The sequence below is a fragment of the Terrapene carolina genome, unplaced genomic scaffold (genome assembly GCF_002925995.2).
Source record: "Terrapene carolina triunguis isolate 2854851 unplaced genomic scaffold, T_m_triunguis-2.0 Scaffold85, whole genome shotgun sequence".
Classification (NCBI taxonomy): domain Eukaryota; kingdom Metazoa; phylum Chordata; order Testudines; family Emydidae; genus Terrapene; species Terrapene triunguis.
Genome location: NW_020664436.1, coordinates 5,087,269 through 5,114,619, shown reverse-complemented (window position 1 = coordinate 5,114,619; position 27,351 = coordinate 5,087,269). Strand labels below are relative to the sequence as shown.

At 41.6% G+C, this 27,351-nt stretch overlaps 1 protein-coding gene across 1 annotated transcript in view; it reads right to left on the bottom strand.

Moving 5' to 3' along the window:
* BTBD9 (BTB domain containing 9) overlaps nt 1-27,351 on the bottom strand; it is a 298,931-nt gene that overhangs the window by 239,116 nt on the left and 32,464 nt on the right. Inside the window, exons 5-6 of the mRNA XM_026649595.1 lie at nt 26,129-26,348; nt 24,024-24,143 (exon numbers count right to left, since the gene is read on the bottom strand). Of these exons, the coding sequence (XP_026505380.1) occupies nt 24,024-24,143; nt 26,129-26,348 (340 nt within the window). The remainder of the gene's footprint in view (nt 1-24,023; nt 24,144-26,128; nt 26,349-27,351) is intronic.

The following is a 27,351-nucleotide window of genomic DNA, read 5'->3' as shown; positions in this document are numbered from 1 at the left end:
TGGTAAGCACAGGAAGTCCAAAAGGGCCATTGCGCCAGGGGCTGCCACTGCGGCTGCCAGGTCAGCCACGCCCCCTGGACCTATGCTGACTGTGCCGGGAATAATATGAGTCACCGTCGGAGTCTGAGGAAGCGGATCCTGATTGCGATGACCAAGGTGGCGCCAAAGGGCCATGCGCAGGAGACCAGTGTCAAGCCGATGAGGCAGGGGACCAGTGCCAGTTTGACCTTGCTGGAGACCGGTGCCAGGAATCTGGCATCAGAGACTAGTGCTGAGTATCTGGTAGCAGTGATCAAGGATGAGAGCCCGGTGCCATGGGTCGGAGCCAGTCCTCTCTCGGAGTCGGGGATTGGTGCCAGTCTGCCCTTGGTGCTGGAGAGGAGGAGCGTCATGCTGGTGCCGGAGATGCTCTTACGGAGCTCTGTGCCGGAGCCTGGTGCCGCCGCGATAGTAACTGGGAGCGGTGCTGCGGATAGAGCCAAGCCGGGGACTGTGAGCGCCGCATCATAGCTGTCTTTCCTCTAGATGGTACCAGACGTATCGGTACCGGAGGCTTGTCCCTCAGAACCCGGGGTTGTGAAGCCATCATTTTGATTAAGTCTCTGGTGGCTTCAAAAGTGTCTGGGGTGGAGGGTGGTTCTAACTCCTCCACCTGGCACTGCCCTTGCGGAGAGTCGCTGCATAACAGACTTAATGATCCCCTCTGGGGCACCGAAGTCAAGGGCACCGACTCGTGCTGTTTTCGTGCTGAGTCCATTCTGGGGCACACCTGTGCATCCCCGATGGTCCAGCGGCTTTTGGAGCCAGTGAGCGCCCCCTTTCGGTCTTCCTATGCCACTTGTGCGGCACCGGTGAAGTCGAGTGGTGCCAGGGGAGTACCGGAGCCGAGGGTCTCTTGTGCTAGAGTCCTTCCTCGGCACCGCATCACGTACCAATGCCAGAGCACTCCGTACGGACGCGTTCAGTGCCGGGTCCTGGCGGTCCGCAGCAGGCTGGGGACACAGAGCGGATTCCATGAGAAGTTGCTTGAGGAGGAAATCTCGCTCCTTTTTGGTTCTCAGACGAAAAGCCCTGCAAATTTTGCACCTCTCCATCTGGGGTGCCTCCCCCAGGCACTTTAAGCAAGAGTCATGGGGGTCACTAATGGGCATAGGCTTGTTGCAAGCAACACAGGGCTTAAAGCCCTGGGCTCGCGGCATGCCCTGGAACCTGAGGAGGGGTTAGGGATAGGGGAGAAATCCCGCTCCCAAACTTTACTATCTGAACTATTCAATTATCTACTATGTAAACTAAAAGGAGTAACTAAAACAACTAACTAGGGAGAAACACTAAGGAAAGCTGAGCAAGCGAACGCTGTTCCAACAGCCGTCACGAATGGTAAGAAGAAACTGAAGGGGGGGGTCAGGTTGGCAGGGTCATATATTGAGCGCCATGAAGGCACCACTCTAGGGGGCTCCACAGCCAACCCGATGGGAGCTGCTAATGGAAAACTTTCCGACGACCGTGCACAAACCTGATGGGAATCGACATGAACAAGCACTCAAAGAAGAATTAAAGCTTTTTAACTGTTAAAACACAAATTCTCAACATCATGTCAAAATACACAAAGTAAGGATCCTTAAATCAAATTCTAATACATTCAAAAGTATCAATTTTCCTCACTTTGCCTATCTGTAAATATTGTTGATCATTGATGGAAATATTTTTTCGTTGGTTGGGTTTATAAACCCCCACACTAAGGTAAAAGGAGTGATGGAACAGTACTGGGCCAAGAAGGCCCCGCCCCTCAGCAGCTGCCAGGCATGGTCCCTATGAAGGACCTGCTTAAAGGGGAGATGCGGCAGTCAGGCAAGAGGGGGGAAGCATGAAGTTGATTAGCTTCAGGAAGGCAGGCATGCTGCTGCTGCGGGGGCAGAGTAATCTACAGGGGAAGGACTGGGAGTAAGACTCGGGCAGGATCCCTCTTTCCCCTGACTGTGGACTCTGAGAACGAGCTGGGAAACATTCTTTCCCCTCCCACCAACCCCAGCTGAAGCCGTGAACTACTGAGACTGTGTAAACAGAAGACTGGGGCCATGCCCCAAACTAAAGAGAAACAGGGAACGTAGGAAGCAGTCCAGGGGAGACTGAGCTGAAGTGGCAGCCAAAAGGGACTGAGCCACCCCTCACCTATCTCTCTTTGGGTCCTGAGCCAGGATCCAGTGGAGAGGGAGGGCCGGCTTCCCCCTATCCTTCCCTCATCCTCCTGAGAGATCCCAGAGGACTCTGTGGCAGGGAAATGAACTGTGGCTTGGGTGCTTGACCCCCAGACTGCCCCAAAGAGCCATCTCCAGGCTTGGAAAGATTGTTTGACCACAGCATGACCACAAGACTTGCTGGCCTCCAAGTGAAGCCTGCTACATGGTGAAATCCATGTTTACCAACATTTATCAGTAAAAATCTAATCCTTCCAAGACTAGCTATTTAGACCATTGGTTCTCAACCTTTCTAGACTACTGTGCCCCTTTCAGGAGTCTGATTTATCTTGCGTACCCCAGTTTCACCTCACTTAAATTACTTGCTTACAAAATCAGACATAAAAATACAAAAGGGTCACAGCACTCTATTACTGAAAATTTGCTTACTTTCTCATTTTTACCATATAATTATAAATCAATTGGAATATAATTACTGTACTTACATTTCATTGAGTAGTATATAGGGCAGTATAAACGAGTCATTGTATGAAATTTTAATTTGTACTGCCTTCACTAATGCTTTTTATGTAGTCTGTTGTAAAACCAGGCAAGTTTCTAGATGAGTTGATGTACCCCCTGGAAGACCTCTATATACCCTCAGGGGTACAAGGACCCCTGGTTGAGAACCACTGATTTAGAACAAAGAATAGAATATAGCAACTGAGAACACAGACTTCACAACATGCTTTCGATCCACAGAAAACATGAATTCCATAAAATCCTGCAAGCTACACCATGGGAATTCTACACCTGGCAGAGGACATGTCAAATGAGGAGGAAGGATTGTCCAATGGTTAGGGCACTAGACTCGATTCAAAAGACCTGAATTCAATTTACCATGAGCCACAGATTTCCTGGTGTGATCTTGGGTAAGTCATTAAAGTCTTTGTATCTCAGTCTCTCATTTGTAAAATGAGTATAATACAGTGGTCCCCAAACTGTGGGCCTGCCCCATAGCAGGGCACAGAAGAATGTCCGGGGGCACAGTGGGCCCAGGCCAGCCTCCTGGGAGGCGGGGAGAGAGTGCCACCCAGACCCACTCTGCCCCCAGTTCCGCTCCAGACCCCCTCCCAGCAGCCCAGACACTAAAAGTCCGGTTACCCAGTAGGAGAGGCACAATCCTAGTAATAACAAATTCTTTTTGTTGAAGTTTTTGCCATGTGATGCTTAGAAAAATATTTACTTCTGAGGTAAGAATGGAGTTTCCAAAAATAATTTCTTTATGTTTTAAGTCCCAGAAAATACACCACAAACTGCCCTCTTGATTACGCAGAGCTTTTAGAACCACAGAAACACACAGTACAGTAAGCTGGAAAACCTCTGACACCACTTCAGCTTTTGTATGTTCTCCACACTACAGAAGAGGGTGTGAAAAGAAATCAATACATTAACATCTGCCAAAAGAAAGAGCAGAGTCAATTTCACAACATAACTGAATACAGCCAGCAGGGCATGGGAGTGGGTTCTATTCTTATCAGTTCTAAAGGCTTTCAAATGCAAAAGTAGGCCACAATGTGAGTGTATACAAGTATGGAAGTGATGAGATTTGTGCAAGGGATCTGCACAAAGCTTGATTAATCAGCACTGAAGCTCTGTATGAAAAGAGTGTAATACTCCTGAATGGAATACAGATTTTAAAAATCAATATTTAATGCACATACTGTATGCAGGGGCACCAGAATAGGGGGGACCAGGGTCCCATCCCCTTCCCCCCAAAAGCCCTGCCCCCCTGGCCAGGCCGGCAGCTGGAGCCCGGGCAGCTGTGAGGCGCCATGCCACGGACCCTCCACTTGACCGGGGTCGGGGGGTGGAGAGCAGCCCCCAGCCCATGTCCCTGCCCCCGCCCAGGGCAGGACGGTCCGCGGCTCCCCAATTCTGCCCGTGTGCAGCTTTTACCTGGACCCGGTTCCGGCTAGGGGGCTGCAGCTCAGCCATGGTAAGAGCCGCACGGGCAGCTGTGGGGAGTCACACCGTGGACCCTCCACCTGCCCGGGGTGGGGACACAGGCCAGGGACTGCTCTCAACCCCCCTTCACCCTGGGGAGGTGGCGGGTCCGTGACATGGCTCTTACCATGGCTGGGCTGCGGCACCCAGCTGGAGCCAGGTCGGGGTAAGAGCCACGAACAGCTGTGGAGAGTCGCAGATCCTCCTGCCCTGGGCAAGGGGTCCAGGGACAAGGACTGGGGGCTGTTCTTGGCCCCCACATCCCGGGCAGGTGGAGGGTCTGTGGCTCCTGGCCCGCTGTGGCTTCCGGCTTGGCCGGAGGTGGGGCCTCAGGCAGAAGAGGAGGGGTGGGGAGCCATGACCCCTGACCCCCCCACACTTTTGGGCAGGCTCTGCCGCCCTTGACTTTATGTACAGTTATTCTCTCATGTGAACAATTAAGAATAGTGTACAGTGAAAATTTGTTAAGGTCACTGGTTTAAGTGTTTGCCATAATAATGAAATGCCTTATAAAAATGAATGAATTTATCCTCACATCATCTTTATGAAGTAAGGAATTATTATCCTCACTTTACAGATGGAGAAACAGACCCAAAGATTAAGTGACTTGAAGGTCACACAGGAAGTGTGGAAGAAACAGAAACTGAACCCAGATTTCTTAAGTCTAAATCCAGTGATTTAACCAAAGGTCATCCTTCCACTCCTTAGCAGGATATTGAAAGTACCAAACAAGTTGTTTCCAGTGGTAGCATAGGAAAATGATAAATTGTGCAAGGCAAATTTCAACTTGTTAGCCCCTCAACCCACCCACCGCCATCTTTAATATTCTTTTCCTTTTAGCAATTCTCTGTAACTGAAAAGGTATGTTTTAAGCTAGCCTAGGAGAGGCACTTGCCCAAACCCTAGTTATAACTGATTATTTTTGTTAAAGTATTTGCCATGTGTTGCTTAGAAAAATATTTACTTCTGTGGTAAGAATGGAGTTTTCAGAAATAATTTCTTTATAAGTACAGTATTAAGTCCCAGAAAATACACCCCACACTGCCTCCTTGATTATGCCAAGCTTTTTTTTTTTTTTTTTTAAAAAAGACTTGCTATGTTTCCTTTATGTTCTTCCTTCTCTTCCGTTTTCCTTTCTTTCACTAGTTTTCTTCCGTTAGCTATATAGCCCAATATATTTTTCATCCCTTTTTTCCCCCATTTCCTATACACTGTAGAAAGGAAAGTTTTATTGTTTTTTCCATTTTTATTTCTGTATCTTTCGAACTTGCTCCTTTCTCTGACTTTTTTGGTGTTCTTTCCATTTCTCTTCTCCCCTTAAATTTCACCATTCTTCTTTATCATCTTGCCCCTCAATCCCACCTCCTTTTTCTTCCTCTACATCATTCCACTCACACTCATTGTCCTTGCCACAGGGGACACCCACACATGTATTCCCTCACCCCCATCTTCACAACAAAAGGTGAATCCTCCTTCTGCATCTAGAGTGCAGAGACATTCAGTTCAATTTGCAGGCCAGGTGGACTGATTAGTTCAGCCTGCTATACCTGGTTTAGTCTGAGACAAGAAAGAGTGAGCCAAGCCTCATTTACATGCTCAGCATAGGTTCTGCCAGGACTGAGCCCTGGTCTACACTACGAGTTTAGGTCGAACTTAGCAGCGTTAGATCGATTTAACCCTGCACCCGTCCACACGACGAAGCCATTTTTGTCGACTTAAAGGGCTCTTAAAATCCATTTCTGAACTTCTCCCTGATGAGGGGATTAGCACTGAAATCGACATGGCCGGGTCGAATTTGGGGTAGTGTGGACGCAATTCAACGGTATTGGCCTCCGGGAGCTATCCCAGAGTGCTCCATTGTGACCACTCTGGACAGCACTTTCAACTCAGATGCACTAGCCAGGTACACAGCAAAAGCCCCGGGAACTTTTGAATTTCATTTCCTGTTTGGCCAGTGTGGTGAGCTCATCAGCACAGGTGACCATGCAGTCCCAGAATCGCAAAAGAGCTCCAGCATGGACCGAACGGGAGGTACCGGATCTGATCACTGTTTGGGGAGACGAATCCGTGCTATCAGAACTCCGTTCCAAAAGATGAAATGCCAAAACACAGGGCTTTGGAACAGAGCCCAGAGCTGGAGCGCGGACCAGTAGGTTTTTGCCCGCAGCTGGGAGCGGAGCCGGAGCGGAACAATTCAAAAATTTGATTGCTCCAAATCCCTGCCAAAATATTTGAAAAAATCTCCAAGGGCATGATGGAAGAGGCTACAACAGGGACCCGCAGTAGTGCCGCGTGAAAATTAAGGAGCTCAGGCAAGCCTACTAAAAAAACAAAGAGGCAAACGGCCACTCCAGGTCAGAGCCCCAGACATGCTGCTTCTATGATGAGCTGCATGCAATTCTAGGGGGGGCCCCTACCACTACCCCACCCCTGTCCGTGGACACCTGCCAGGGGGAAGTCTCATACAACAGGGATGAGGATTTTGGGAATCCCATTGCAGCAAAGCTATCCACTATGACCTGCACATTTCCCAGAGTCACTACCCTTGATAGCAGCAGCTCAGTGATTGCATTGGCTACTTGGATCACAGCAGCTCCCACAGTAGATTTACCCACTCCAAATTGATTCCTGACTGACCGGTAGCTGTCTGGCGTTGCAAGCTTCCAGAAGGTTATCGCCACTTGCTTCTCAACTGTGAGGGCTGCTCTGATCTTGGAATTCTTGCGCGTCAGGGAAGGGCAAAGCAACTCACAAAGTTCCATGAAAGTGCCCTTATGCATGCGAAAGTTTTGCAGCCACTGGGAATCATCCCAGACCTGCAACACTATGCAGTCCCACCAGTCTGTGCTTGTTTCCCGGGCCCAGAATTGGCATTCCATGGCATGAACCTGCCCCATTACCACCATGATGTCCAAATTGCAGGATAATGCACAAGGTGTTTACAATGCTCACAACAGCAGCGGTGAGCTGAGCAGGCTCCATGCTTGCTTGGTATGGCGTCTGAAGGAGAGCAGAAAAGCAGAGTTGCAGCGGAAGCAGTGGAGGACGATGGATGCCACGAGAATAGATACTTATACCGAACGACGAGAGGACCTGCAAGGTGGATTCATAGCACGAGGGGAGCAGAGTTGCAGCAGAAGCGGTGGAGGACGACGGTTAGCACTACGCACATTTCCCGAGGAAGAACACAAGTTTCTGGGAGCCCATGATAGACAACATGGAGAAATTCGCTACCGAGACACAAGCAGGAGAGCAGAGTTGCAGTGGAAGCGGTGGAGGACGACGGATGCCACGAGAATAGATATTTATAAAGAACAACGAGAGGACCTGCGAGGCGGATTCATGGCACCAGGAGAGCAGGAGAGTAGAGTTGCAGCGGAAGCGATGGTTGGATGACGATGGTTAGCAGTCCTACTGCACTGTCTGCTGAAAGCAGTATGGCGTCTGCACGGAAAAAAGGCGCGAAACGATTGTCTGCCGTTGCTTTCATGGAGGAAGGGGCGATTGACAACATGTACCCAAACCACCCACAACAATGTTTCTGCCCCATCAGGCATTGGGAGCTCAACCCAGAATTCCAATAGGCAGCAGAGACTGCGGGAACTGTGGGATAGTTACCCACAGTGCAACGCTCTGAAAGTAGACACTAGCCACGGTACTGTGGACGCACTCTGCCAACTTAATGCGCTTAGTGGGGACACACACAATCAACTGTATAAAATTGCTTCCTAAAAATCAACTTCTATAAATTCAACCTAATTTCATAGTGTAGACATAACCTAAGAGTGGAGAAGAAAGCTGTGGCAGTAACTTAGGGAGCTGCAAGGAGGATATGGCAGAAGAGCCAGTGAGAGGGAACTGCAGCAACGAGTTTTTATATCCTCTCAGTAAAGCAACCTTAGACAATCATATGGTCTTGTATAAAGTGGAGATAGCCCGCAAACAGGGGCGGGGTCACAACTCCTCAGGGGGTTGCCAGGTGTTTACATGGGGATCACAAGCTGGACAGCCCCGAGCCCAGCCATGTACAGGGTTGACAGGCTCAAGCTCCCATTAAATTAAATAAAATTTCAATTAAACCTCCCTTCCCCCCGTTTTTAATTTATAAGGGATGTCATACTCAGAGGCGTGCTGTGTGAAAGGGGTCAACAATACCAAAAAGTCTGAGAACCACTAAGTCTAACCACTACACTATTCTACAAGTGGACATGAAAGAAAGTGACTTGATATTGTGCTAAACCAGATAGCACTACCTAATCTGAACAGAGAAATTAAGAGCAACTGTAGTTTGTCATATCAGGATTAGATTTCACACAAATGACACTAACGAAATCCTTAGAAGGTTCTGCTTCAAAATCTGTAGCAAGATAATAAACTAATAATCCTGTAAATAGCACTTTTCCAACTTAAACCACTATAATATGATTTTAAAATACAGCTGATTTTCTATTCAAGGGGAAAATAAACAGTCAAATTTAAGTTTCCTGGGAGGAAAAAAGTTCTGTTGTGTGTTACAATGCATTTAATGTGACACTCCTATTCACCATATTGGTTCTATCTTAAAAACAAAGAAAGGAATATGTTTATACACAGAATGTGCCCTGAACCTTCCCAACAGGGAACCAAGTTTAAACACAATGGACCAAATTTACTCCTAGTAATTATATAGTTAACTTCAACTGAATTACACCAAAGATGACTCTGGCCCAATGTTAGTTGACAGCTGGCTTTAAAAAACCTGGATCCTGAAACCGAAGAGCAAATCCACATCAATGTATGCCTCTGTCTTTACACGTAAGATTTGAATATTCATAACAATCCAGAAATGGAATCATTATCTGCTTTGCACTTCAAGTGTGATTTTTAAGTGTTGTATAGTTTGTTTTAGATAAACAACAAACCATACCCATCATCTGTTTAGAAATAAGGAAAAGCATGTTTGCTTTAGACACTGACATTAAACAAATTCAACAGATGGCCCTCACTGATCAGCTAACTGAAGTAAACTAGAATACTTATGAATCCAGCAAAATAGATTTCCTTTATAACATTTTTCCTGTAAAAAAAATTAGATTTGCACAGAAACATCAAAACCTGTGACATACTGTAGAATTATTAATATCTATAAATATGTAAATTAATTCACTGGGTAACTAGAGGTTACTATATAACCTGATCATTTTGGTCCATATCACATTTCTTTTCTGGCTGAAATGGTCTAACAACAGATGCTACATTTTGAAAAAATTCCCAATGAATGCACACAGTTCCTATGAATATTAGAAATGAAACTCACAGCTTTTCATCATGCAAAATATGTATGGCCTACATCATTTATAAGAATAATTATAACTCATGAAAGTATAACCTGAAACAACATAAGACATAACAGAAAATAGTCCAAACTAGATTTCTTTGCTAGATAAGACCCACCAAGAACTCTGCTGGTTTTAATATGATACCTGGGCCAATTGAAGTCAAGTATTTTCACACCAGCAAATCTGTTCACAGACAGTCTTATTTTCACATTGAAAGATTAAAATTTTCAGAAAGCGTACAGCCTGGCACATTGACTAGAGCTTTTGATGATCAATAGGCAAACTGGTTTTTGCTCCTCCCCCAAGCTGACCATGTGTTAATAAGGGCTCCCTTTACTAAAGTATCAGCATATGTTATGATGTTGGTTGATAAGGAAACTGACAAAGAAACCTTCAAGAAAGTTCTTGGTGACTGTTTTATTAATTATGATCATAGGCTTCAGAGAAATCTTCTTTTGATACCAGTGAGGTAGAAGCAACTCATTTGGAGCACAAATTGAAAGACGAAGCCAAAGATCAAATGTACACAAGAAGTCAGATGAATGAAGATCTTGTAATCAGTGAATACTTTCCTAGTCAAGGCTGTCAGTCAACTTGTCTGAGCTTGTGGGTGTTTGCAGGGAGATACTGTACTATCTTGAGGACTGAGGCTATGTCATCACTAAGGCTCCATGTCTGTCATTGAGGTTGCAGAAGTAATGATTCCGTGATTTTCCGCGACCTCCAAACTTCTGCAGTGGCCAGTGTGGGTGATCTCAGGGCCCCCCAAGCAGCTGGCTCCTGGCCCAGCTGCTCAGGTGGCCCTGGAGACAGCCACACCAGCTGCTACTGGAGCCAGCCCCTCGGGCAGTCCCATAGCCAGCCGCACCGACCGCCGCTCAGATGGCCCCGGGCAGCTGGCCCCAGGACTGCCCAAGCAGCGGACAGTGCGGCTGGCCCAGGGGACTGCTGAGCAGCAGTCCCGGGGGCAGTCGGAGCTGCCGCTGCTCGGCGGTCCGTGGCAGTTGGTGCCACTGGCGTCACACCCCCCCCCCCCAACCACCCCCCCCCCGCTGTTTCCCCCAAGCAGTGCCCCCCCAAGCAATTTTTGTTTCTTGCCAGTGACCTGTCCATTACTTTTACTAAAAATACCCATGACTAAATTGTAGCCTTAGTCATCACCTCCGTTTTTCAAATTAGTTTTTGCTTTCTTAATGCTGAGATGGCAGGATGAAAAATAATAAAGTACTTACATAGTAGTCAACACATCCAAAGCACCAAACAAAACACGAATTAGTCTTCAAAACACCCATGTTTAACAAGTAATTCCCATTTCACAGATGGAGATACTGAGTCAAAGATGTACTGCCACCTGCCCAAGGCCCCAAGGTGAGTCAGTGGAAGAAAGTCAACTTTGGTAAGCCTTTGAAAAAAAGTACACAGGATTCCAGTGGCTGGAAAGACTAAGGCAACTGGGAGATGAAGGCAGTTAGTCAGCTGATATCAGGGTACTTATTCTTATTGCTACTGAATTAACTTGGGGGGCAAAAGTTCTATGGACATTAATGACAAACCTTTATCATAAGGCTTTTAAAATGCCTTTGGGCTGTTCTGAGGTCTTAGAGAGAGCTCCTTGCCTGCAACTCCTTTCACGTTTTTCAATCAGAATACAAGTCTTCTAGAGAGGTATTATAAATTAAATCAAATCTCTTTTGGAGTGCTGCATACATTTTTCAAGTAAACACCACCTTCTACAGAAACAAATCACTTGCTGAAGGTAACTAGTGCTACGTCATTTTGTAGTCACTGCCTTCCTCCCCAAATACCAGGTTTGTTTTTAAATGCTTGTAAAAGGTTCTCTAGTCCTGTGGAATTATTACCATCCCTCAACATATACTTAATTTGAACCATTTTCTTAATGCCTGTATACAAATTATCACCACTCTGATTATCCACTAGGCATAGGATCATTGTACTAAAATTATGTTTGCTATACTTAAAGAGTACGAGAACCCTAGAGATAAGCCTGAAAGTGAAACATAGCTTCTTGAATAATAATTGCTTTGCACTGGCTCCCATAAGTAGAAAGAAAAATGACTGCACTTCACTGCAGTAGTTTCAGAACCTTCTCTGAGGTTGTTTGTCCAAGAACAGATAAAGAATGGGGGAAAAAATTACACTTCCTTTTTGGTCCATACATAAAAGCCACAGCTTTTCACTGGAGGGTCTGCACAGTAGATAAGGAAAAATTACCTGGCATCCCAACAGTTATCTGTGTTGCAACATAAGTATTTGCATCCCTTTCTATTTTGCTCTCTCTTATCTGTCTTTTCAAGGCCAGGGGGAGATAGAACATGGTCTCCCACTTAACTCATCTGTTGCAAGGCTGGGGCATAACATGATTATTGGGGAATAAGCTGTGGAGGCATGAGACAAAAAATTCTTAGTCCTCGTTGGCCCATTTGTCTCATAATAAGAAAGGAAAGGACTTTCCTGTTCATGGATGGATGGATTCTAATTTTTAAAATTTCAATATTTTAAAATTCAATATATTGTCAGGTCATTTGCACTGCACTCACTGCCACAGAAGCTAAGTACCTTAATAAGAAAAATAAATCAAGGAGTACTTAATCATATGACATCTCCAAACTATCTGACGTTTCAAAAGAAAAAATAGCAATATTAAAAGATCAAAATCTAAATAAGTTGTCAAAATATGAAACAAGAAAAGCACATTTAAAACTATTTTCTACTATCACATTATTTTCCGCAACTGTCTGCATGCCATCCTTCAGTTTTGTTTAATAAGGGCTTTAGTTATAGGACAATACCTATACAGAAATAAAGAAAGAATATTTACTTTCAATTTATGATCTGTTAAGCCATGTTTTTTTTTAAAAAAAAAATCAGAAAAATGCTCAATACAAAAATGACTATTATATGAATAAAGCAATAAAATAGCAACATGATGGGGGGAGGGCAGGGAGACATCTTTCTACTTAACACAAACCTTTTTGCAGAGTCCAGAATTTCTACACCAGTTACACTATTTTCTATACTGTAAGTTGGTCGACTAGGACAATTACTTTTTTTCTACATTTTTTCCCAGTGTAAACGTTATTAAAACCTCCAAATTAGTGTTGTATTATGTTAAGAGAAGGGTCTGATAAATACTTCTGAGGATTCCCTGATGCTCTAATCTTCTGTCTCAACCCTTTCTAATTTCCAAAGCAAGATTACAAAAATAGTTTAAATACACTACTACATATAACACATTTCAAAGGTTTCTCGTCAAAAACAGTAAAAAGCAAACTACAAGTGAAAGAAAAGGTATACCATAGTGACACCATGTGGCTACATTTTGCGCCATTACTCTCAGTACATTTGGCACTGTCTTTTAAAGATCTAAACCCCAACCAAATTTCTTGCAAATTTGTGTGACAGAACAAACTAAAAAAACTTGCTTACAAAACATAAAAATAGAGATGGATTGAAGAAAATGCAATATCTCAAAGGTGAAGTGAGTCGCTCTGTTTTAGTCAAATCTTCTATCCAAACTCCAATTCCCAAAAAATTTAGACCACTATGTAGGGGATTATAGAAGACAGTGAAAGTACATTAGTGTTCTGTCTGTATCTTTCATTATTTACCGTATCTATAACTAGGAGATGATTATCCACCAAATCAACAAATACCCTCCCTGTACTTTATCCTGGCCTGAAGCCTTACTGAGAAGGATCCAGGATACTGGCCACTGACATGTGGCACTGGATACTTTTTTTTGCTAGCTTCACGATTAGCTTACTTAGAAAAAGATGATTAGGCAATGCGTAGTAGTTTGAGAGTTCTCTGGCATCAAGCTATAGTTTCTTTAATACTGGTCAATCACTGTACATTGCAGCATGGGTAGCAGGTTTTCTTTAAAGGATATATTGACAGTTTCTTTGTAGGGGTTACAGGTCACCTCTACTCTCTTTTTCCACACAGGAAGAGCACTGGGTCAGAATCACAGGTGCTGGCCCTGAGGGCATCATTACTTCCATAACTACTGACTGTGAGAAGGCCCTACATTTTTGGAAGAAAGTCATTGCTCCTGGCCCTGTGTTTGGCTTATTGGTCTCAAGCCACCAAGAACACCCTCAATATAGATCCTCTCTGTGAAAGTTTTAACAATTTGTGGAGATGACATATGAACTGAGCATTGCCAAGAACATGGAGCAGACAAGGACCTTGCCCCAAGGAGCTTCCAATAGAACCAAAACAGAATTCCTGTTGTTATGTGAATGGCAGCATTGTTTAGCGTGTTGAATTAGTAATAAGGTGTATAGTAAAAAGTATTTTGAGAAGAAATATGAAGGAGATAATAGAAACATTAATTTCTCAAGTACAAAGAATGGATTACAAAAAATATACCCACTGCACAAGTCTTCATACCCTGGGATTTCTGCATTCTTTAACTGTTAGTGGAGGGAACTGTGAAACAGGATATCTGGGTTCTATTCCTAACTCTGCCATTGATTCTGCTATATAACTGTGAACAAGTCACTTAACCTGTTTTTCCATTTCCCTGTCTTTGTAAAGACCTCACAGATCCATAGATAAAAATGGTAATGTAAGTGCAAAGTATTATTATGAAATGGAGACAGAGATTGCTTTTTCTCAGGGATAAGGAGACAGATTCTTTAAAACGAATATCCCTGTAGTGTATTTTCATTCTTATTTGCTTTTTCCGTGCAGTAAATGGTACATCTATACCACTTAAGTGAAGGGGACTGAACAAGTAGCAGTTAAGGGGTCAGGAAAAATTTAATTATGGCAAAATGAAAAAACTCAACGATAGTAAACAACCTCTAAAAAAAACCTATTTTGTGTAGTTAAAAAAGAAAGCTTTGTATATTGTGACATTTCCCCAGTGCACAATCTGGATAGTTGAATAGTTGTGTCCCCTTAATTCTCTAGCCTGTGGTGCCTTTACACTGCTTTGCTGTCAGAACATCCACTCCTGGCCTGCTCACGCAGCGTTTAGAATGCAAATTAACTCTCAGCAAAATGCTGAGAACTCTGACAGGTCACTCATGAATTACATACAGGGATCAAATTCTTAGTCCTAGCCTTGTCCCCCCAGAAATGTGCATTTTGAACTGCTCAGTACCCTTCTGAATTGTACAAGCTCATAGGAAGTTCATTTCATCAAAGGAAAATGATAATGCACCATCCTTGTTATCCCAAATACAGTTTCCCACATACTTTAGACCAAACACACTGGTTAAGATAAAACAAGAACTACAGAAAGATGGATTTTAAGTGATTACAAGTGGTAATGCATAAAAGTCAGGAATGGTTACAAAAGAAATTAAAAAGAGTAAAACGCAAGCTAATACCTAACCTAATACGCTAAGTGAACTTAAAAGCAAAAGGTTTTCCTCACCACACTCTGCAGTAAATTTCACAGGCTGGGTCCCTTTCAGCCGGGAATCCTTCCCCTTTACTTCAGTTCTTTGAGTCATTAAGGTCATGAGCACAGATGAAAGAAGAGAGAGGTGAGTTGGAGACCACTGTCTCTCATTCTTATGCCACTGTCCCCTCTTTGAGGTTACACCAACCTGGGATGCATGCAACAAGCAGTTTCTTGTGGATGTGAGATTTAAATCATCTGTGACACACTGTGCCCCATGTAACCCTCTCTACCCACATATTCACCACTGTAATACGATTATATGTTTTGTACAAAGTATGCCTTGTGAAGTATCATTGGAAAAGTCATGTTTTGCTAATCAGCGATGTCCTGTTAAAATGTGTGTATTATTATTGCATATGAAGTTATGAAATTTTGCTACATATGTGTTACTGAAACATGCTGAGAGTCTGGGAAACACCCACAGACTAGCTCCTTAGAAATAACAAAGGAACTATAAACAAAGGACTTGCATGTCATCCCCAGAGATACCTCAACTAACACGTACACAAAAGGTGCAAGCAAGAATTTGCAGTTCATATGAAGGAAACTTGGCAACTCACATATGCCATGGAACTGCCCGACTCCCATGACCCAGTAGAGGCTTTTCCAATACAAAGGCTCAGAGTACAAAAGTGGGGGAGGGAAGGGTCTCTGACCACCTCTCTCCTCCACCATCTGTACTGAAACAAGATTGCTTGAAAGCCTTTGAACTGGGGAGATTGGTCCCAAGTAGGGTGACCAGACAGCAAGTGTGAAAAATGGGGACGGGGGTGGGGGGTAATAGGAGCCTATATAAGAAAAAGACCCAAAAATCGGGACTGTCCCTATAAAATCGGGACATCTGGTCACCCTAGTCCCAAGTTGGGAAAGGATCCAGCTTGTGTGCTAGGAACTGTGAACTGCCTGTTGTTCAAAAGTCCATCTTGTACCCTGGGTGATGTCACACTGTCCCTGTGATGAAATATAAATTTCTTATTCACACCGTCCCCTTGCTGGAGAATGGTCACTTAAGCAAGTGATAGCCCTTTAACACCTGGTTGGGGCCAGTGTGTCTGCCTCTGAAAAACTGGTTTGTGGGTGTTATCCAGAATTACAGCATATTTCAGTAACAATCATACAGTAGAATCTCATACCTTCACATATAGTGTTGCTACACATATGCAGGCATCGTTTACTAGGGGGTCCTCTGAACTTAACTGGGAGTGTTCCACTTGGGAAGATCCTTAATGCTACAATCCAGCCTTCGAGGCTACAACTCCCATGATGCCTTGGGGAAGAGAGCGAGAGACTTCCTTTATTAGGGAATGCAGGGAGACCATGCGATGGGCTCCATTTTGGAGAGGAGCTGAGATTGCTTTATGAAGCTCTGTCCAAACCAGGAGCTGCTGCTAAACTGCTGCTAGAAAGCCAGAAGCTGCTGCTTAGAGTCTTCTGGGGCTTTGATCAAGCAGGGAGCCTCGGAGGCTGTTGATGGGCTTCACTGGAGCCAGGGCAGAGACGGTTGCTGTACCCAGAGCTGACTGAGATGGTCCTGCAAGTGAAGGCAGTATTGGTAACCACCACCTTTGTCTGGGAAAGTACTTGCAAGGGGAGGGGGGACAGAAGAGAGACTTTAAGGGGTTATCTGAGTCTCAGAAGAGGGAAAGAGGTCTTATCATCAAACCAGAATCAAGGTTACTGATATCTGGTTAAAACAACTCCAATCTTCAGAGGGGTTGTGCAGCTTGGAATGATTCCAAATGAGAATTGTTCTGCCCCTTGTTGCCTTGGCTGGACTGATTTACTGAACCAATAGAATGCTGTCCCCAGCTTCACAATCTTCAAGCGCACTCACACAAGCATTTAAAACTCTGAAATCTAGAGGAGCGTACACTCAGAGGTGGGGTGAACGGTGACAGTGTAAATGCAATTTAGATATGTTTGTTAATTGATTTATCCAACTGCCCCCTGCTGATCTAAATTAATAGCGACATTTAATCTCAGTCTATTATGCCATGTTTCCTTAAATTATTAAGTAAATGTGTGTTAACTGTAATCTAAGTGTTTATTGGGCATATATTGTTTATAATTAGTATTTTAGAGTTAGACCCATTGCAGAGATTAGCTTAGGTTTATTCCTGGAGGCTCCGAAGGCATGCCAGTGAGAGTGTACAGGGCCAGCCAGGTGGAAGCACTGCTTATTTTAATGTCCTTTACAAGTAAAAGGACTGCAGCAGAGGGGTGGATAGAGGATTCCCACCTATCCAACATTATCACTGGGATACTCAGGATCTCCTTTACTGCCAACATCAGGCATCCAGGCACACGGGGTGAGTGTTGCTTGCTCCCAAGTAACCCAGGGAGGAAAGGAAGAGGTTACACATATTTCAACAGGATAATGGTATTTAGCAGTTTATGACTTTTCAAACGATACCTCACAAAGCATACTTTGTACAAAATTTATCATAGTCTTGTAAAAGTGGTGAACGTAACAGTATAGATTGTCACATATATATAGAAGCTTCCCCTACTAAAAAGACTATGATGATCTTCTCTGTACATTAAATGAACCTAAACATCTAAGATGGTGATCATATCCCATAAAGCAAGAGTAAAACATAACAACGTCTCTGTTTGTGAAAGCATAAGCAAGTTTCCCATTGTAATGTCAAGAAGAGTCACACTAGAGAGTTTGTTCACCATCGTTTTATTTTTAGTATGATAATCGAGCCTATCGGCAGGACAAGCAAAATTCTTACAGACCTAGAAAACACCTACCATACATGCTTGAGGGAAAACATAAGCAGTTAGTGTTGAATCAGAAAAGTATCACTGGCCATATTAAGTTACTAAGATGTCAAAGTATAACTAACCAGTTTGGACAGCTCAGTGTACTGCCAACTGAGAGGTATTACGCATGGAAGTACAACAGCACCCTTAGTTCACAAGTTAATTTTGATATTTTAAAGTGCTATACAAAAACAATTTCAGGCTTTAATAGAGGCTACAATACATTATAAGTAATGTAATGAATGACTGATGAGGCTGACTGAATTAGTCTATGTTTTTTGTGAAAAACTTTACATTTAAATATTACTCTAACCAGAATTTGGGGGATGGAACACACAGCGTGCTTTTCTAATTAAGCTCATATGAAACTGGCATTGATACTAACAAACATAGGTTCATGAGTGAACAGATGCAGATTGAAGATGAAAAGTGAGCACAGAATGAAGAAAACTGCATTTATGTGAATGGAGAAGTTATTCAAACAACGTTTATACATAATGAAAGACTTTGTATATTTTCTTAAAACTTGGGTGTTTGGTAGTCTAGCCTTGAAGAGCTCTCACCTTGCATGACTGATATTTATGTGACAGATAACTCAGACAGACAACAAACCTGGCCAGTATTACAAGGTTAATATTTTCTTTATAAGCTATATTTGAACAATTTCGCTGGTGTATTAGATACAAACAATGTCCTTCAACATCAAGCATGGTATCTGTCTTGTTCAATTTTTTTTATTTCTGTATTTTTTAAGAAGAGTAAAACCATAATAACTGTACCCAAAGAAAACATAACCCCACTCTCCACTTGTGCTCTTCTCTATCCATCACAAAGCATTCTTAGGCAATAGTGTTGTGAAGAGTCTCGATCCAAATTCTCTTTTTTTAAAAACCCATTTCAAGACTATATTAATAAAAAAGTAATTATTGGAGACCTTGTGCAATTGAACTTTAATCCCTTCTGCTGGGGCCTGAGATTTATTTTTTTTTTCCACTTTAACACAAAAGAATACCAAGTCTAACTACTGAGATTTTTAGGTAGCACCATTTAATGCATCAGGAACATCCAGCAGAAGCAGATTGCATTGAAGAAAAACTGTAGGTCTTTAGATACATACTTAATTAAGGAACAGACTGAGCATTTAGGTTCCACTCTCAGTTGGGAGCAGTGAATAGCTGTGCTGCCTAGGAATAGCCCTGGGAATCAACTGCAACTCAGAGTATGATTTACTCTAGAACAGTGTGGGCAGGGGCAGAATACATTACTGCAGTACTTACTCACTGCCCACCCAGGTACTCCCCTCTGCAGGAAACTACTCTAACAATTCAATAGGGAGGAGCAGAGCACTCCCCCTAGCCCTTTTAAACTCTTTCCTGTCCACTTGCTTGAAAAGGGGAATATCTAGAGAGCAGGGGCTGTACTCTGTACCAGATTCATACCCACATTCTGGGGAAGTCTTACTTGCTGAGCAGAGGGAAGGGCCTTCCTCCCTTGCTTGGCTGTGAAAAACAAGGACATAATCTAGCTCTAAATAAACTGCATATTAAGAAATGAATTTCCAACACAGTTTCTGAACATGCCAGTTTTTAAACATTTCAGAAAATATAAATCATCCTAGTGCCTGAGAGTGTGTTTATTTTACCACTACAACATCAGACTGGATCCCATGCTGAAAGTATGTGTTAAGAGGTCAGAAAATGCGGCTCACCATTGGAGTGCACAGGAAAGACAGATACTTTTTTAAACTCCACCTTCCATATATGCAAGGATAAGGCCTTTCCCTGTAGCCATACTGTAAGACCTTTGTCTGCAGCCATATTAGGAGAGCAGCAGCCAATGGCCAAGAAGCAAAAAGTCACATCCTCACATTCCATCTAAATTACATTAAAATAATGTAATATTGGGCTGTTAAGAAGGCAATCCTGTCCTAAAAGTAACACCATCACCAGATAAAGAAACAGATCTTAAGATGATTAAAGAAAACGTTGTTTGATAGCATTCTAGCATTCTGTCTGGCAAGAAATCACTTAACAGTTGTGATTGTAAGATCTATATTTCTATTGTTTTGCCTTGATAGTCCCTACTTCTCTGTTGTTTATCTGTATGGTTGCTGTCTAGTTCTTTGATTCTTTCTATCTATTGCATAAATAATTTTGCTAGTTGTAAATCAACCATGGTGGTGAAGTATAATTGGTTAAAGAATTGTTTTACAATATGTTAGGATTAGTTAGAAAATTTAGTAATATTTCAGTAAAATGATTGGTTAAGATACAGCTAAGCAAGACTCAAGGTTCACTATACAAACTGGAGTCCAAAAGAAAGTTTTTGGGAATCAACTCCAGAACACAGCCCCAAGATCAGAGCTGCCAGATCTCGCACCATGCAGAAGCTGGAGTCCCCCAGATGACCTGATCCTGACTGGCCAGCAGGAAAAGTTCATCTGTCTTATTGGGAGTGGTGAGCACTGTATGCTTAGTGTGTGCATTCTGTTTTGGTGATTGTTCATAAATAGAGGTTAAGTAGGATATTACTGTGTAAGGCTCTTTCACTGGTAAAAGACCCCGTAAACCTGAAAAAGATTAAGCCCTGAGGCCCTGAGTCCATAAGGAATGGGTGTTTGTTCTGAGTCCATAAGGAATTGGTGTTTACCCGGAGCCCACGGAGTACAGCCCGGAGCCCACGGAGGGGTAAAGTTAGATCTCTTTCTCCTGGAGCTCTAGTAACTGGGAAAGGATGGGGATGCCTAAATCAACTGGGTTGCGCCTTGAGCCCTAGGAACTAGGTAGAGGTGGAAGCCTTGAGCTCTAGGAACTAGGCAGAGGCGGGATGTCCTAGAGTGTGCGGGCAACAAAGTTAGAGTGAAGCTGGATGCCTTATACCCGGAGCCCCAGGAACTGGGAAAGGGTGGGCGTGCCTAGATTAACAGAGTTACGCCTTGAGCCCACAGAAGGGTAAAGGTGGGTGCCCTAGAGTGTGTGTAATAGAGAATTTTATGCGGGTAACACAGAAACACACATTGAAGTTTTAAACAATGGTTTAAAAATTAAATAATTATTTTTATAAAAAGTCAGCTTGCACCAAGCTTGAGTTTCTTGTTTTCTAATGCATTCAAATAGCAAGCTGTATTTCCTGTTGCTTATCCTATATGAGACAGTCAAAATGGCACCTCCCTACTTGATGAATGATTTGGTCTCTTACTATGCTTCCATTTTAAACTGTAACTAGCAAGTGAGAAAGGGAGGAAGAAGAATAAACTGCACTCAGTGCTGCATCAGCTATTTATCTTTTAAGCACTGAGTTCCTCCTTTCATTTTAACGTTTTTGAAGCTACTGTTGCTTTCTGGCTCAACTCCTCCTCCCCCCCCCCCCAAAAAAAGGGACATCAGAGAAGAGAGGGATAAAATACCCTGCTCCCAAAAGAGACTTGTGATCCTTCCCGAACACCTCTCAAAACTAAATTTCCAGGTTTTATTACTCTTCTGTACTTTTCAAACTTTTTTCATCTGCATCATACAAGGATAGTCATGGGTGCATTTTGCAAACCTGAAATACCGAGGGGAAAGACCCATGTACTTCCTGCTATAGCAAGAGTGACAAAGATTCAGAGGAGGAAGAAATTATGCTTTTAAGATCTGAGTTCCTCTCTTTTAGTATCATTGCCTCTGTGGTGTTCCCTACTAAATTGTGGGAGAATGCCAAATGGGAAAATTATTATTTTCTTTGAATATGATACAAATATCTGTGAACAATTAAAGAACAATTGTGTGAACAATTAAAAAAAAAAATCTGATAGAGGATAAATAATGTTTCAGATGAAGTTTTTACTTCATCCGATTCTATATAGTTCTAAATTAGAAAAAAATAAAGCACTTTTACAGTAGTGCTTTATCTGCTTTATAAGCTGGACATTTATATACCAACCATGTTTATGATAATTACCCAGTTTCTATGCTGGTAAACTATCTAGCTGTTTCTCAGATTGTTCTTTGACCTAATATGTTTAGAGGACTGTGTCTGACAAGCTTCCAAATTGTGATGGGATTTTTTGGTTTTTGTTCTCTATATTTTCTTTAGAAAGTTATCACTGATGTTTAATTATGAACATATAATATAAATAGTGTTAAGCTTCAAAAATTATTTATTGTTTGCAATTAGATGCAGAGATTACAATATATTTTAAAAAGCATAACCTCACCAATGACTAGGAGACCCAATACGTTACTTGATCTTGCTAAATAGCAAGTGAACAAACAAAAAAACTAAGATACCTCATCACAAAATGTACTTAGTTCATCAGATAACTGAAGTTTAGCTTTAAATATTAATAGATCATATGACAATAGGAAATGTAGTATTTTTTTAAATTAACAAAATCTTTATATAAGGCCTCACTAAAAGCGAGCTGGCTATTAAATCATTATTGAGCAGTGTGGGGAGATTGTTGTTTTGTATACAACAGTTGGACAGTGTGTGCTAATTAGCAAAGTTCTTCTCTATTACATCACAGTTTTGCTTTGAAAAAGTTCTTTCATACCTTTATACAAAACCAATTATTCTTATCCACCTGTTGACAGAGGCAGCTTCTTTGATGGATTAACCACACAGTCCATTTAAAGCAGTACATCTGCCTTTTGACAGACATGCATAATTCTTATTAACAAAAATGAGTATTGTGCTGTGATGGGAGAATAAACTCAGACTTAGACAGTAACCTTATATGATCAAAAGAGGTTCTCTCTGTCCATATTTTAAGTCTGTAGTGAAGGACACTGTTGGCCACACCTCATTCAGATGCCAAAGAACTTATTTATAGCTGAGGATTTCTTGTGCATGTATGTTTACTGCATTGCTCTGGTTGTGTGGAGAATTGGTTTAAAAACAGAATTTAAAATGGGGAAAAAAAGATGAGCAAGGCCTTATCTGTCATATCATCATAGAAGTGCCGAAATTACATGGAAAAGGAATAATCTGCTCCCTCTGCCTGCCAATGCAGGATTGCTCCCTTCATACAGTAAATTTACTAGTATAGCGTCCAAACTGTTTTAAAAAGGTCTCAAACAACTTGACTTCCAAGAGAATGTCATGAATTTTACCCCGATATTTAGCTTAAGTTTTCCTTTTCTTCTCCCTTTACATATATATCAAACAAAACAAAGAGAACAGTTATGTACCTTACAGGAACTGTGGTTTGTAATGTGTTGTCCACAGAGATCCCACGCTTGGAGTTCACGCATCCTGTGCATGCAAGATCAGATTCTTTTGAAAAATCAGTGTTCATTGGGGCCACGCCTGCACCCTGAATGCCCTCTATGCTCTCAGCTCTGGAGTGCAAAAAGGCAAGGTGAACACAAGCCATGCATTCTATTCCTTCATTGATAAGACTCCCATAGAAGTAGGACTCTGATCAGCAGGGAAGAAACCATTCTCTTCTTCAAGTGAATGTTATGTTGACTAAGTCAAACACCAAGGAGTTGAGAGTAGGGTGAGATAAAAAGGTATTTGGAGCCCTTGGCTGGAATTTTTCTCTCTTTTAATTAGTCTTCATACACATGGGTGCAATGGTGACAGGAATCTGCCAAATGTTATGGGCTGGTTACAAGACAGCATCATTGACAGGCAGTGCTAGTTTGCCCTGAGGTGTGGTGGGGAGGATATCCACTTGGGAGCATTGGAGCTCCTGTATTTCCTCCAAGTGAACCTGTAAGGTCTTGGCTATATTCTTCATCAAGTCCTAAAAAACTTTAAATTCAGCTGCGTAGGATCATGGAGAGGGTACGATAACTTCATGTAGAGATTACTAGGATCTGTTGGAAGGAGATACTTCCTCATTAGCTCTTGGCTGAGGTTTCTCCTTGAAGTTTTCTTGATAATGGAGGCTGCCTGGAGAAGAGGCTCATCTTGATGGGCCCACTTACAAAAAGACACCCCATAGAACTGGTCACGATAGAGAGGCCTAAATTACAGCTGCTGAGTGCTACTTTTATTGAATGAAAAAACACTAACAGTCTTACCTCATTGGACTATAACTAGAAGAAGAGAGAAAAGAATACGCAAACTATTGTTCAACTCTGCTGTAAATATATTTAGAGAGAGAGAAGAGCACCCAAGTTTTCAAACATGGTTCCCTAAAGTTCAGCAACTAAATTCATATTTATGCATCTACAGAGCTAGTCTGATTTTTATAGATAAGTAACATCCACAACTTTCATTGAAATTACTATCTGATGTGGGTGCTCAACACCTGTGAAAATCAAGCCACTTATTTAGGTGCCTAAGAATTGGAAAGATACACATATAGTATTATGCATATAAACTAACCTGCAGACACGGGCAGGAAAATACAGCTTCTGCCAGGACCGACAAAGATATTTAGAGTGATCGATCACGCGGATCCAGTCTAACTCGTCCATGGACACCTCAATGTAGTAGGAATAAGACCTGTGGATTGCCAAAAATAATAATTAGAATAGAAGCATTCAATATTTGTGAAATAACCTGCTTTCTGGAAGTTGGTGTCTATGTAAAATATATTTTCACAAAAGGGACCCATATCCAGACTTCTGTAAGGAGGCTGCATTACAAATCGCTTTAAAAATAAATTTTAATGTAATCATATGTTAAAAGATATTTTCAGAATGACATAAAATGACCAAAATAATAATTCCCAGTAATAAGATGAGCTAAATTTAAAACCAGCACTGCAATTATTTCTGCTGAAATATTAACAAGATATCAGAGAAAATTTAGTAGATCATAAATGTCAGCCTGAAACCCTTAACTGGAAAATGCAAGTTTATTTTGTGTGATAACATATTTTTCATTGATTTTCTTTATCAGTCTTGACCTAGTTAGGTACTGTTGCCTCTCTATCCATGTAATTATCTAATCCTTTTTTGAATTCTACAAAGTTTTTTACTTAGTTGGTTCATATCGTGTCACAATTAGTTCAATAGGTTATTTATGCATTGACTAAAAAGTATTTCTTTAGAAGCTTTAAATCTGTTGCCTTTCAGTGTTTACAAGGGAGAAAGAAAAAACCACAAATTCCAGTAGTCCTGAGCTGATGGAACTTTTGCTCAACAATAAAAGTTAAGCATTTAAACTAACAGGTCACTTCTTAAAATCAGTATATGTTATTCTGAAAGAACAATAACTACACTTGAGATTATAAGTGAGTTTATTTGAAAGAATTAGTAATGTTAATATTTTCTATTCTAAAATAATGAGAGTTGGTTACAAAAATCCAGTGGCAGGGTGACAATTTACTGACTGTATATTGTTAAAGACCTGGGATTAGTTTAACACAAGGATGGTCTACACTAGAAAATAATATCAAACCAACTACATCGCTCAGGGTGTGAAAAATCCACACATCTGAGCAATGTAGTTAAGTTGACCTAAGTCCCTATGCAGACAACACTAGGTTGACGGAAGCATTTCAATGTAGAAAAGCTCATCATTGTTGTATACTAAATGTAATACTCTGTGAAAAACAAAAGGCAAAAGGCAACTTTCCTCTTGCTTAACAGAATAAAGATATTTGCAAACAGCTGTATGATTTAGAGAACTATTAATAAAATAAAAAAACCCTTCCTGATAGCTAGTATTAAATTGATATATTTTTGCTAATAGAAAATAAGGCTTGGAATTTCCAAAGTTACGGTGTCACCCAACTGTTAAACTTGTGTGCAATTTGATTCTTTAAGAACATGAAGCAGCAAGAATAAAATGAGGTAGGGGGTTATATTAGTTACGTGGGCAGTGATAATTCAAATTTCACAAGTCTCCTTAAACAGGTCTCTAAGAACTATATTCATAACTTGGTAATCACCAATCTGGGCAATTTTACCACACATAGGTTACTGTCACAAACCTAACACAAACCGAAAGGTTTTTCATTAAAATGATATTATTTTAACCAAAAGAATTCATTTTAAAATTCTCTTGCAGTGTTGTGAACCGAAACACAAGAATATCATGTCACTGCAGGAGAACCAGAAAGTGAAACTGACCAGCCCAGTGTCATTATCTAAGTGCAAATGGGAAACATAGACAGCATAAATGGAGAGAAATCAACAGCTTGTTTAAAATTATGTTAATAATTTAAGCAGTTATTAGTAAAAGGAGTTTTATATATTTAACTAAAGCATGCAGATGACTAAAATAATAGTCATTTTAACACTGCAAAATGAAAGTGACTAGTTACATAAGTAACAAGTATGAAGCAAAAAACCCTCATAAGCCTATTCAAATGTTAAACATTTAAATTCAAGTTGTCAATGCTATCCCAACCATGATATGTTATTGAAACTGTGCAATTTATAGGCATTTAATAAAAGTTAATAATTTAATATTTTATCATTGAGGCAGGTGGGGTATAATCAGTTTTAATTTCTCTTAAGTCAGGGTGACTTGTCACATACCGGCTATCTCTGTCCCAGAGTAGTATTCGTATGTGGTTGATTATCGATGGCTGACCTAGTTTAATTTCAATGCCAGAACGGCAGTCATCATCAATCGGGTGTCGGGAAAAACCATGATCCAAGTCGTAATTCTGTGTGTCCCCATCTAGCAAAGCAGACTTCAGCTCCCCTTTAACAACCTGCGCTCCATATTTCATAGTTGCAATGTTCTCACCTGGTACTAAAAGGAGAAAGAAAGAGTTGCTTACCAGTTATGATTTTACAGCACAAACAAATTAGCAGAGATGATTTGGTGGCTACACAACCCTTCAGGTTGCTTCAGGGTTGTGTGAGCCTAATTCAAAGGCCAATGAAGTTAATGGGAATTTATTGGCTCAATGGTCTTTGAATCAGGGCCTACAAGTTGGGCCCCTTGTCTGCCAAAGCAGCAAAATCCAACCCTTGCCACAGAATTGTGCAACAAAATCTAGTCTTATCAAAATAGTTGGAGATAACGATCCTTAACTTCATTTGCAAAATACTGAGATATATGGTTGAAAAACATTGAGATAAAGTATTGTTGCTTTAAAAAAAAAAAAAAGTTTCTATCCCTCATAATTGTAAAGAAAATGCTGAAAACATGATCTGAATGCAAAATACTGTGTTGTCTTCCTGACTCTACAGACAGGCTGACAATAGCTTTTGGGTGTACATTTTCCCATTCATCTCAATGTGGTGTTAGGTCTAAAACCTAGATAATGTAGTTTAAAATGTCAACATTGACGAACCTGTTAGAAACACCCAGCTAAGATGCTGCCCCCATAATTACAAACAGCCTCTGTTGTTTCCACAAATGCCAAAAGTCCTACCTTTTATCCACCTGTCACAACCTCCAGCTGCACCCACCCCACACTAATTTTGTACAATGCATTTGTATTGTCAATACAAATATTTACAAGCATATTGAATACTAAACATGAGAGGACAGCATAAACATAAATTGAACTTAATAGAACAGGCTACTGTTTCCAGTATTACTTAAGTTCATATTTAATTTTTCAAACTTGTTAAGATTTAAATGAAGCTGCTGCAGAATCCATGGAGCTTGCTGCAAAATTTAGGTCCAGCTTGCTATTGAGTACATGGTGTCTCAGGCCATAAGGCTGAAACATAAGTATTTATTGACAGGAGGAAGGCTTGTGCAGAACAAGGCAGCCTCCACTTTGAGAGAATGTACATGGATC